Source organism: Pleurodeles waltl, chromosome 1_1 (genome assembly GCF_031143425.1).
Source record: "Pleurodeles waltl isolate 20211129_DDA chromosome 1_1, aPleWal1.hap1.20221129, whole genome shotgun sequence".
Lineage (NCBI taxonomy): Eukaryota > Metazoa > Chordata > Amphibia > Caudata > Salamandridae > Pleurodeles > Pleurodeles waltl.
The window spans coordinates 441,230,274-441,243,240 of record NC_090436.1 but is presented as its reverse complement, the minus strand read 5'-3'; the positions used below and the strand labels follow the sequence as shown (position 1 = coordinate 441,243,240).

Below are 12,967 nucleotides of genomic sequence, written 5' to 3'. Positions count from 1 at the left end.
TAGGGAAGAATTGTGGTTAAAGGATGAACCACCTTTAGAAGAAGTGATTTTGGTAGCAAAAGGAGTTGAACATATGCTTAAATGTGTTAAAGAGCTAGGCAGTAACAAGGTTATGACTTATGAATCTTCAAAGGTGGCTGAGGTGATATGTGAAGTAAAAAGCAAAGAACTTAATACTGTGAGGAAAAAAGATGAGGAGTCTAAGTTTAAAGGAGAATGTTTTTGATGTGGGAAAATTGGCCACAAAGCTAATGCTAGTATGTGCCCTGCCTTAAATGTAGTGTGCAATGGCTGTGGTAGAAAAGGCCATTACTATAGATGTTGTCGTAACAAGAAGAAGAGGTATGGTAATGGCAACACTATGAAGGAGATTAAAGAAGTGTTTCAGGAAGTGGTTTTCCAAGTTGAAACATGGGGAAAAAATGGAGAACATCCAAGTGAAGTGATGAAAGTAGAGGGAGTTGATCTTTTGATGAGGTTTGATTCATGTTCGCAATTAACAATAATTTCCAAGAAAAGCTTCGACTTATTAGAAAAGAAAGTTAAGGTTTTAAATAAAATGGACGTACGTCCGGGTGGTTATGGTGGTCAACCAATAAAAATGTTAGGGTTCTTTGAGGGTCATCTTGAATTGAAAGGGAGACATTTAGTTGGTAAAGTTTATGTGTCCAATAAGGGGGACAATCTTTTAAGTTGGGCACATCAAAGATTGTTGGGGGTAGTATTGAATCCCAATGCACAGCCACAAGTGCAAATACAGTGTGTTAAGGGTGTGGAAGGTGAAGTAATCTCTGAATTTCCTGAAGTGTTTGTGGAGAAGTTAGGTTGTTTAAAAGGATACAGACATAGAATTAGACTGAAGAAGGGTGCCACTCCGGTAGTAGCCAAAGTGAGGAAAATACCGTTGGCACTACAAGAGCTGGTGAGGTTAGAACTAAAGAGATTGCAGGATTTGGGTATAATAGAAGAAGTGGAAGCAACTGAATGGTTGGCACCCATAGTCGTAGCAAGGAAGGGAGATGGTGACATCAGATTATGTGTAGATCTTAGGGCCCTAAACAGAGAAGTTGTAGTTGACAGATTTCCTCTTCCAAATATTGAAGAAATTGTGTCCACAATTGGAGGAGCGAAATTTTTCTCCACATTAGACTTAATGTCGGCATACCATCAGGTTGAACTGGAGGAGATTTCTCAGGAATTGACAGCATTCATCACTCCTTTTGGTGCCTTTAAATTTAAGAGGATGCCTTTTGGATTAGTATCGGCAGCCTCTGTATTCCAACGTATCATGCACAAGGTTTTGGGGAATGTAAAGGGTGTGAAATGTTATCAGGATGATGTCCTAATTTTTGCAGACACGGTCAGAGAACATTGGGAGCGTGTGAGGTTTGTTCTGAGGAGATTAAGTCAAGCTGGTTTTACTCTTAAAAGGAAAAAATGTCGGTTTGGCCTAACGGAAGTCGAGTACCTTGGACATTTAATCACAAGGGAAGGGGTTAAACCCAAACCTGAGTTAGTCTCAACAATAAGAAATTTAGTAGCACCCCAAACCAAGGAAGACGTGAGTTCATTTTTGGGGATGGTAGAGTACTATGGTAGGTACATTAAGAATTTGTCTGAGAAGACAGTGAACATGAGACTTCTTTTAAAGAAAGGGAAGGAGTTTATTTGGGACACTAATTGTGATAAAGAATTTATTAAAGTTAAGGAGGAATTGGAGAATGCTCCGTGTCTTCAGGCTTTTAAACCAAACAAGCCTACCTTTATTGTCACTGATGCTAGTGCGAAGGGTTTGGGTGCAATTTTGATGCAACATGACAATGGGAAGAAATGTTTAATTGCTTGTGCATCTAAAGCTTTGAGTGGAGCTGAGGAAAATTACTCGGTAACTGAAAAAGAGTCGTTGGCCATTCACTGGGCACTGAGAAAATTCAAGCATTTTGTCTGGGGTACAGAGTTTGTTGTACTGTCCGATCATAAACCTTTAGTTGAGATATTTCGCAGCAAAGGTTTGAATTCTATTTCTGCAAGAATTAGGAGGTGGATAGTTTCTTTGCAAGAGTTCAGATTTAAAGTAGAGTATCTGCCGGGAGCGTTAAATTTTAGCACAGATTGTCTATCCAGATTGGTTGCAGAGGATGTCAAGGAGAAGGAGTTAGGATTCCATGGACAGGGAGATAATGATTGTGAATTATTCTATGATGTGTGTGAAATTACATGTGGAGCGATATCTGAGTATGAGTGGAAAGATGCGGTGAAGGAGGATGTAGAACTGCGACAAGTGTGCGAAGCATTGGAGAGTGGGAGTTTTGGATCACTAAACAAGGTGTTGTTTTTGGTAAAAAATTAATTAGCTGTGGATGATGGTATGTTGCTGAGAGGCACAAGATTGATTCCACCTGGGGTATTAAGGGCTAAAATAATAAACCAAGCTCATGAAGGCCATCTGGGAATTGTGAAGACAAAAGGGAATTTGAGAGAGTGTTTTTGGTGGCCAGGGATGGATTCGGAGGTGGAACGTGTGGTCAGAAACTGTATACAATGTTCACAAAGTGATAAGATTTTGAGGACTCGAAACGTACCAATGTTTTTTAGGCAATTGCCATGTAAACCATGGAATGAAATTGCTATAGACATTGTTGGTCCATTAGCGGGAGAACATTCCACCCCATATCTGATCGTTCTGATTAATCTGTTTTCCAGATGGGTGGAGGTCAAAAGTGTACGTGATGTTTCCTCTTCCAGTGTGATATGTTTCTTAGAGGACATTTTTAGGAAAGAAGGTTTTCCTAAATCATTGTTATCGGACAATGGTCCACAATTTTGTTCCTCAAATTTTGAGAAATATATGAGTGAATGTGGGATCAAACACAAAAGATCAGCGGTATATCATCCTGAGACTAATGGTGCAGTAGAGAGATTTAATAAATTTATTAAAGAAAGTATTCAGTTGGCAAAGGTGAACACTTTAAATTGGAAGACGGAGCTGTTGAAGAGGATCACAAATTATCGATTTTCACCGCATGCTACCACTGGAAAATCTCCTTTTATTTTGTTCAAGAAGAGGTTACCCAACACCAAGCTCTGTCCTGGATGGATGGAGTGGAGGAAAAATTGTTTTAATTTAGACAATTCTGATTGGCGGGACAGAGAATTAAGACTTTTAGAAAAGAGGAAACAAGAATTTGATGCAAGAAAGAAAGTTTCGGAAATGAAGCTTGTTGTAGGTGATGTGGTGAAGATTAAGGCACCTACTGGGTGTGTAAAAGATTCAAATTTCACAAGACCCTTGGTGGTGATCAAATTATTTAAAAACGCTATAAAAACTTCTGATGGCAGAATTTGGAACATGAACCGCGTTGTTAGGATTAATGAGTTTGTACAATCAGATTTATGTAATAGAAATAACAGTAGTAATGGTCATGAGTCAAGAACACAAAGTGACAGATCTTATGGTGGTGGTACTAGGGGTGAAGGGATAAGGAGAAGCTGTCGGAGGAAGAATTCTCCTGAACACCTGAAAGACTATGTTCTATCCTGAACAGCTGAATGACTATGGTCTAAATCGAATGTTATTTATCTAAAAGGTTTTTGGAGTATCCGTTTGGAATGCAGTTATTTTATTTGTGTTTTTAAATTACATACGGTTGTGTTTGGTCCATGTTCATGATGTATATGTAGTTAAGATATGTTTCGTTGTTTAAATATTTGTTCATTATAAGTGGGGGAGATGTGTGATGTATTGGAGCCGTGCCGCGCGCAGGTCTCCACGGAGATGCCGAGGGAGAATCCTCGTGCGGTCTCTGAGGTGATGCGGAGCTTGCGACGGGGAGAAGACGGTTGGAGGATCGGAGGACGGTGAAGTGGAATCGATGGCTGGGGCATTATTGTTAAAATAAACGTACCTTATTTTCTATGATTCCGTTTGGGTTCATGAACATTTTTAAGATTTTACAACCCCGTCTTTCTACATCTTTAATTGGTTTTAACTGGTTTTAACATTGGTACTGAAACGGAAATAACTAACAAATTGAGACACAAATATTTTCAGAATTGTTTTTCGATAGAAGTAGGAACTGTTTACATTGAAGAGTGCTGTTGACAGATTACTTATATCCCAAACTAATACGATATGCATTCTATTATTTAACTGCAGGACATTTACCAATATAGTTTACCAAGTGATAACTGAATTTATAGTAGGTGTGACTTAGCAGTTTTGTATTGTAAATATAACTTCTAGGTATAACCTTCACACTAACATTGCACATAATGCAATATTTATTGCAATAGTTTAAAAATAAAGTATCTTTCCTACATTAACAGAGGGTTTGTTAAGAAGAGAAAGTGTTTGTTTGTAACTGCATGAAAGGCTTTCTTTCGCAAAAACAGAGCTAAGACAGAGACTGTGCCCATCTCAACAAAGATAATTAAATGTCTAAAAACACTTAACAAACAATGTGTTTTTAGAGGAAAATATGTTTATTTTCTTGTTCTATCTTTTGACAAAGTTGGCACCAAACAAAAAAAAAATAAGTATTTTCAAATGCATACAATCATAGGTAAAGAGGAAACTGTATTGTCACTTTATGGTTGCCAAATGCTACCACAATCTGAGCATGCATCACAGTGACAACTGCTCCCTGAGTTGTTTCTTTCCACTGAGGGGTGGAGATCCCTGAAAACTTGCTCCTATCCCGTTCAATTATATTTGTGTCTAAAGTAGAGAAAATATTCTGAGGAGCAAAGTTGTGCTTCACCCCACTCATAAATAATGTCTGTCTTCATTATGAAGACTTTTCGGGAACGTGATATTTAGTTTTTAGTTCTTGCCTAGGCACACATGCACTGTCTCTTCAAGACATACTCTTTCTACTTTGTGGGGTTTGAGCACACCCATGGGTTTTCATTGGTTTGTTTCTGTCTCTTTCGAAAGTACTTGATTTTGAGTGGGCAATTGGTGTTATTTGCCCTTCCTTTTGCTGTTTTGCTCCCTCCCATACAGAATGGCCGTATTACATGCACTCTTTCTTTTTGTGTCCATTTATGCTCCTTTTGGGTGCACTACTTTTTTCTTTTGCGCTGTTTGGCTTTTGGAGAAAAAAGTGCACAGATGATTGCATTTTTGTTTTGTTTTACTTCTTTGTTTCTTTGGCCTGTTTGGCTTTCGGAACAAAAAGCGCTCAGTTACCTTGTTGTTTCTTATGCCCCGTTTAGCTTTTGGAACAAAATGCTCTCAGTTACCTTGTTGCTTCTTTTGGCACATTTGGCTTTCGGAACAAAATGCGCTCTGATTATTGCATTTTTTCTTTTGCCTCCTTGTTTATCTTGTAGATACAGTGCTGCACCGGCTTCACAGCAGCTCACTTCACCACAAAGCATGGTGGCCTCTTCGGGAGGTCGCGCCTTTCTTATTTTTCTGCACGGTGCCCGCAGCCTTCTCTACTTCTGAACTGAAGGACTCTCCCCAGGTGCCTGGGATTTAGTGTCATTGCCACAAAACTGCCAGCAGGCAGGACGCGAACCGAGCAGGCTGACTAAAATGGCTTTCACCTGCTGCCGGTAACAGAACAAGCACTTTCACTTTAAATTTACAGAGCCTCAGAGCGGCAGAGCTGAGCGTCGAGCACAAGAAGCGGGAGCTCGCTTTCCCTTCTACTTCTGCTTCTAATTTCAGCCACTACAAACCTATCAGATCTATGCTCTGGCATAGTAATAAAAGCACTACTAAAGATGTTCAAGTCTGCGCTAATAACAATACTGCTAATGCCGAGGGTGCTGAGAACAGTGTTTACGTTTCTTGCAACTTCAAAGTTATAGTTCATCCTGTTTCATTTTGTAGTATTAGCAGGTTTATAACATCGAGGTGTACTTCAAATAACTAATGAAAACAAATAATAATACTTTATTAGATGCCACAGTATAATTTCTTTTTTTTTTTTTTTACTTTCAGTCCAGCTGCACAGCAGCAGCTATCTTACCGTACAGCATGGCTAAAATAAAATAAAAAATGACAAAGACAATAATTCTCACATAGGCGAGGCCTATTGGCTATGCCAATGCTTGTTTGCTTCCTCCTCGTGCCTTAATCCCCCTCCGTGTTTTTCAATCTTGATAGACTACTTCCTGTTGGTCATGCTTTTAGCATTAGACCCTACTATAATCATACTGCTGTTTATTTCCTGTGGAGATGCTACTTTCTTAAGAAAAACCCGTTCTGAGAAGGGGCAGAAACTGCAAAAATAACAAGCAAAAATATAGAATGGGTAGGTATCTAAAAACAATAATTTATTTACTTATGCAGTTAATCACTGTGGCTGGAACGGCCTCTGACTGATCCATAGAGCACTAGGAGAATGGCATAAACCTCTAAACTGGAATACAATGAGACCGAGAAGAGAGTGACTGATGGGTTATCAGTCATTATTACTATGTAATGCTGTAGTAAGCCATGTACTGCACTTATCTCAAATTAGAAAATGTTTAACGTATTTGGAGGATGTGAATTTTGAATTACTTGACATCTCGTTTTGATTGCCCTATCTGGAAAATTTGTTTGACTCATCGGGGGGGATATGAGCTCTAAACCACTTGATGTTTTATATGGATTGTTTTATATGTTTTTTGATAATTGCTTTTAATCATGTGTTTATTGTAGTTTTTATGGTGTCTTATATATAAACCAAATAAAGACGAATTAAATTGAAGGGTCATCAGAGCCTGGTACCCAGATGGAAGCAGTGCCAAACTCCCAAAACTAGGAAACTGCTGCAGGAACTCAGGGTCTCAGGCTCCAAAATCCACCCCATAAAAAAATAGCAAATCTTCCGACCAAAAGTGACAAGCCGAAGGCAGGGGGGACCGAGTATAAGGCTAGGAAGATAACGCGTTGATTGCCTAGGTAAGAGGTGATTTCCCCCAAAGCACTTGCAGACTATAAAAAACGCATAAATACTCATATTAACCTTGATACAGCAGGGTGCGCTTCCTCAACTAATGCTTGGTGACGGAAGCCGGGTCACGGCAAATGAAAAAGAACCTTCAACCTGTTTACTTTTCAGGGACAACATGCTCTTCCTCAGAATGAAAAAGAATACAACTGCAATCACCGCTCTTCTATGCCTGGACCGGGTTTGCCTTTATTTCTTCACTGCGTGTGAGCGGTAAGCTCTCCTCTCCCGCGAACGCTCCTCACGCGGCGAGCACGGTGTGCGCGGCAGTCTATTTTGACGTTTGGCCTTGGGCTATTATCTGTTTGAATTCACTATTCTGAGGCTCCAGAACATCATAATAAACTCTGTCGGCATTGAGGTTTTCTCTGATGAATAACAGATCCTCGGTAGGGTACTTGTCATCTCTTCCTGTCCATATGGTTAAACTGTACCTGCATTAACACAAAGAGAAAGAACGACACGTCATGCGAGGAATTCAGCATCCGCCAGGAACACACACAATAGCTGTTATGGGAAAAACTCGACCTGACCCTTAATGAATATTAGTTTCAGAACAAATCGTCAGTTCGTTTTGATATGCAGACAAGCGAAAACAAGATTGGGCTAAAAAGCAACATCAACGTGATATGTACCTTCCACATTTAAGCTGTAAAACTCCAAGTCACATGTTTACTCCTGTGGTATACACATATGTCGAACCTTTCAGGGATTTCAAAACATTCTTAGGGAGACACCTGGAAATCTATACGAATCAAACATTTCAATTTACTCTCCTACCGAGCTGAACTTCCCCCCAAATACTGCCAGCAGGTGGACAACCTTCAGGAGTAAAGTTGGAGGAAATGTGTGTTAGCCATTACGGGCATTTCGGGCCGAACTGCACCGGGGGAAATGCCATTGCACTTTTTCCGTTCTTGCATTAGGTAAACAAGCATTTGCAATGCAATGGGTCTCGCATTTGCTCGAGCTGCAGCTATTGGCATTGTAAATTCCTAGCTGGACTTTTCTTGCCATGTAGGAGGAGGTAGAAGGGGCATGAAAGAAAAGGTGACGGGGTGAGACGCTGGAAAGGAGAACACGTTTTGCACAGCGGGCAATCTCGCTGTATAAAAGTTACTTGTCAGTGTTTTGTTTTTTCAGTGGCTCTCGTGGCGCTTTCAAGTTTTATATAGCGGGGCTGCCCTGATAAATAAGCGACATAAACCACACCCTGTTACCATATAAAGGATCTAGGGTCTGTGTCATAGGTCATAATAGATCTGTGACAAAAAGTTCAAGAGACACTTCTATCCAGAACCTTCCAACCCTCTACTCCCAGTGATGGCATGACGATCCACAGCAGATGCGTTCACTCTTGGGCATCTTTGTTTAAATCTCTATCGTCTGGTGGTGGTTTCATCTCAGTTGTTTAGTTATATCAAGGTAAGAATAGCTAAGGAAGCAAAAATAGCAAGTCTCAAGTATACCAGGCACACGCCAATAAATTCAGAAACTCTCTACTGAAGCACATTAGTTAGCATTTAGCTCTCCTTGGTTGGGCCTGGACTGTATAAGAGAATACCTATTTGATCCCAACTAGAATAGCAGACAATTTCTCAATTAATTGATCATGCTGTGAAGATCAGAAAATTGCGGCAGGATAGCATAACAGGACACTCACAGTCAGCACTCAGCTCTCAGCTATAAGGCTACTGGAGGAAATGACGTATTCAAAGCTGTGAGTATTCTTTACTAGTTGGTGTCCAGGTCTCAGTTACCGGCTTACGAGAGAAAGTGGCCTAAGTATGGCTGGGCGGATGCTTGTCTCTCTAACGGCGGAAACTGGAATCAATGACAGTTGCAGAGCATCTATTTGAATGTTACTTGAATAGTGGTTCAACTATAAATACAGCAATGGCTCTTTGTAGAAGCCTGAAGTCATCATTTTTGTAACAACTTTATGGAAAGTTTTAACAGAAAAGGTTACATACATTGGCATTGCTTACTGTTACAGGATACAGTATAAAAATACACTTGTTCAAGGTATTGGCAGGCCTCCCCGTGGAGCCATTTTGTCATTGTCCAAAGGGAGAGACTGGCCAACTGGACGCAGCAAAGACAAGCCTCATTGTGTTTATACTGTTATAATGGTGGTATCTTAGTCCGGTTGTGCTGTTTGGAAAGGCTGGCTTTCAACACTGGAGTTGGTTACTTCACAAATGCAGGAGGCTCGCAGAGTCTTGGATATTGTCATGTGTATGCCTCCTATTTGTTGCATTTGTTTTATGTGAGTAGTGAATGGGAGCCAAGTTCTGGTGAATTTGGAGGCCCTGGGGCGTACCAGGGCTGTGAGTTTCTCCATTGTGTATACTGATCATACTTTCTCCGACTGTTTATTGAGTGTGGGTGCCTGCGGTTGTTTCCACATCCTGGCTAAGCTCCAACATGCAGCTGAGAGTAAGTGGGAGAGCAGTTTCCCCATCGGTGTAGATATGGGGTATATTTATTTGTTCCCCAGTGTTTCTCAGCAAGGTAAGTAGTGGGCCATTGGTCAGAGTAACACCTGTAATGGTCCATATATTGAGAAGGACTTCATCTTACAAAGTCTGAATGTATGGGTATGTGGGTGAAACAGGCCGTAGTTTTCACCTTTGCTTAAATGAACATAGAACATGATAAGAACTAAAAAACTGGAAGCTCCCTTAGTTAAGCATTTTTGGGAAAAAAACATCCTCCAGAATGTATCGAATGAGTCATCTTGGAAAAAATATCAGTCCAAGTAGCGGTGGATCGGGCAAAATATAGGAAAAAAGAGGAAGGTTCATTAGATTTTTACTTTACAAACACATATTTATGGACTGAATAGTGAAATTCCCTGGGAGAGTGCTATTGGATAATCTATATGATTGTTTTAATAGACTTGAGAGGAGAATGTATCCCCCCATATGCTCCTATGAGATTTGGGTTGAACAGGAATAGGCCATGATCTCATTTAGGATGAATCGAGAGTAGATCACTGTAATATATATAGAGTAGATAGGTGAAAGGCTGATATACAGTGCATACAGGTGATAGGTTGTTCATAAGACACGCTCTGAGTGCCACGCTCTGCATAGTTCTTCACACATACATTTTGGATGATAAGTAGATGTGCAGAATTCATTACATATTCTAGAGCTTTCAGGTATTAGAGCCACCCCCTGAGATAGTTTATAATTTACTATGGAAATTGATGAGGCATCGGAACAGTGGGAGCTTAGGCGACATCAACTGGAACGATAGTGGCCAAGGTTTAGAGGGCCGTGATATTAATATAGTGTAATCTTCCTCCTTTAGAAGCGTGATGACGTCTTCGGTTTGCATGTCCTTATGTCTTTAATGGAGAAGTCATGGTGGGTGGACGCTTTAGTGACACAGCGATGCCAGGATGGTTATACAGAGAAGGTAAGAGGGGATGTAGAACTAGATCGATAGTGGTCTGTGAGCTGGCGGACCGCATGGAAAGGAAGGCTTGAGGTTGGAGCTCCTTAACCTAATTTGCATGTCCTCGTTTAGACACAGGTCTTTTTAGCAATTTAGGACCGGCAAGGATCCTGGGTATGACATATATCCCCTTGGAATGTAGTGGAAGGGAGTTACGTGCCACAATAGATCGTACATCAAGGTTTTCAAACCTTATTATAGGAGGGGTTTTTACCAGCATGCAATCTGGGTTACCAGTAGGCGTTCCCTTGTTTATGAATTTTTACATCAAGGGAGAAAGTGAGTCAAGCTTCAGTGAACGAGATTCGCAAGTGGTGCTTGAGTTTTGCCTTAAATTGATTAATATGTCTACATCCCGGTGCGGATGTTTAAGCTGTACGGACAAGAAAAGTGGAGAGGCGAGGTAGGAAGGATTGTGCCCAATATTACAATAAATCTCACTAGTTTCCAGGAGCTTTCCATGGTGAGAGAGGTGTGAGTCAGGGGTTCTTACTGAGAGATAGGGATTTGGTTCCTGCATGTCATCTTTATAAAAATAAGATTAAGCAGTGTAGAGGAATAGAAGAAAGTCAGTGCACGAGCAACCCTATAGAGGATATTTAGATAAAAGTTGGTTAAAGATTCAAGAGGCTCAGTGGGTGAAACTGTTTTTGTGTTATATTATTGCAGGTTTTGTTCCATTATGGAAAAGTGTATGGTGTGGCGATCCTGAAGGTGTTTTGCCGAAGCACGCGTAGATACAGAATGAATCAGCCACGACCAGTTAATGAAAGCACTGGAAGACAACAAGCACAAATTAATGAATATTAATGAGATCTATGGACATAAATGAATTAGCTATAGCTGGCAATATTCTATTGCTGGAGAATAGAACTCCATATCAAAAGGAATTCATGTGAACCTGTTGCTGGAATTGAATTTAACATCAACTTGAGAATCATTTATTGATATGATGTATGAAAGGATAAGATATTTAGGTGGTCATTCTGACCCCGGCGGTAAAATGCACTTACCGCCGGTCAGAAGACCGCCATAACACCGCCGCGGCCGCGGAAACCCGCCACGGTCATTCTGACCCGCAGAAGGCAAACCTCCGAAAATCCGACAGCCACAACCGACCGCCAGACCAGCGGTCGGCGGAAAGGTGGAGGTGACAAAACCTCCACCGCCACGCCAACAGAAATACGCCCATGCCATTACGACCCACGAATCCACGCGGCGGTCATTCAAACGCGGTATTCCATTGGCGGGACACACCGCCGCGGTCAGAATACACACAAACGAACAAAACTCAGCCACATTGGACGATTTGAATCCCACACACCTGATACACATACACACACCACTCCCACACACACAATACAATATAAAACACACACCCACATCACCCACAAACCCCTACGCCACAAAATTCTGAAAGAAGGCCAGAGCGAGACACCAGCATCCACAAACTAGCAGCCACAGCCACTCAACACCATCACCCACACACTATCCACACACAAAACAACACACACCACCACACTCAACACACTTAACTACACATACTCCACCCCACACATCATACACACCACCCCATGGCACCCCAAAGACAACCCCGCTTCACAGACGAAGAACTCAGGGTCATGGTGGAGGAAATCGTTCGGGTAGAGCCCCAGCTGTTCGGCACACAGATACAATACACCAGCATTGCCCGGAGGACGGAGCTATGGCAGAAGATTGTCGACAGGGTCAACGCTGTGGGACAGCACCCCAGAAATCGGGAAGACATCAGGAAGCGATGGAACGACCTACGGGGGAAGGTGCGTTCCATGGTATCCAGGCACAAAATCGCCGTGCAGAAGACTGGCGGAGGACCCCCACCTCAACCCCCACAATTCACATCATGGGAGGAGGAAGTCTTGAACATCCTGCATCCTGACGGCCTCGCAGGAGTCGGCGGAGGAATGGATACTGGTAAGTTGAAGCTTCACTACTGCTTCCCCCCCACCTGCATGCCAAATCATACCCCAACCCTCACCCCCATCCTCGAACCCCACCCTCACCCCCACCCCCATCCTCACCCCCACCCTCACCCCCACCACCATCCTCACCCCCACCCCCAGCACACCTATTCCCCGCCAATGTCTCACCATCACAACCCACACATCCCAAAACCTAGGCCTGCATGCGTCCACTAAGCATGGACACCCATCACCAAAGCATGCCCAATGCATATACACATCCCCCCCACAAGCCACCCTCACCAAAGCCCCCACACACGAATGCCAGCACTTGGGGACACGAGAACCCATAGATACACCCATATGCCACACATTGAAACTATAACCATACCTCTATACCCCTGCAGGACCCGACCGTCACACACCGCGGCGGAGGGGCCAGAATTCTCCACACCCCCCACCCAAGAGGCCGTCAGCGATGACAGCAGCTCTGTCGACCTGGACACCGATGACCAGCCCGGACCATCGGGGACCTCTGGACAGTCGGTTCCCCTCACACAGGCCCAGGCCACTACAGACCCAAACCCCTCTGGGAACACCAGCACAGCTCCC

The 12,967-nt window shown here is 42.3% G+C and overlaps 1 protein-coding gene across 1 annotated transcript in view; it reads right to left on the bottom strand.

Annotated features, from left to right (window-relative positions):
* Window positions 1-5,886: 5,886 nt before the first annotated feature.
* Window positions 5,887-12,967, bottom strand: part of FAM151B (family with sequence similarity 151 member B) — a 363,119-nt gene continuing 356,038 nt past the window's right edge. Inside the window, exon 6 of the mRNA XM_069224485.1 lies at window positions 5,887-7,384. Within this exon, the coding sequence (XP_069080586.1) occupies window positions 7,222-7,384 (163 nt within the window). The 3' untranslated portion in view covers window positions 5,887-7,221. The remainder of the gene's footprint in view (window positions 7,385-12,967) is intronic.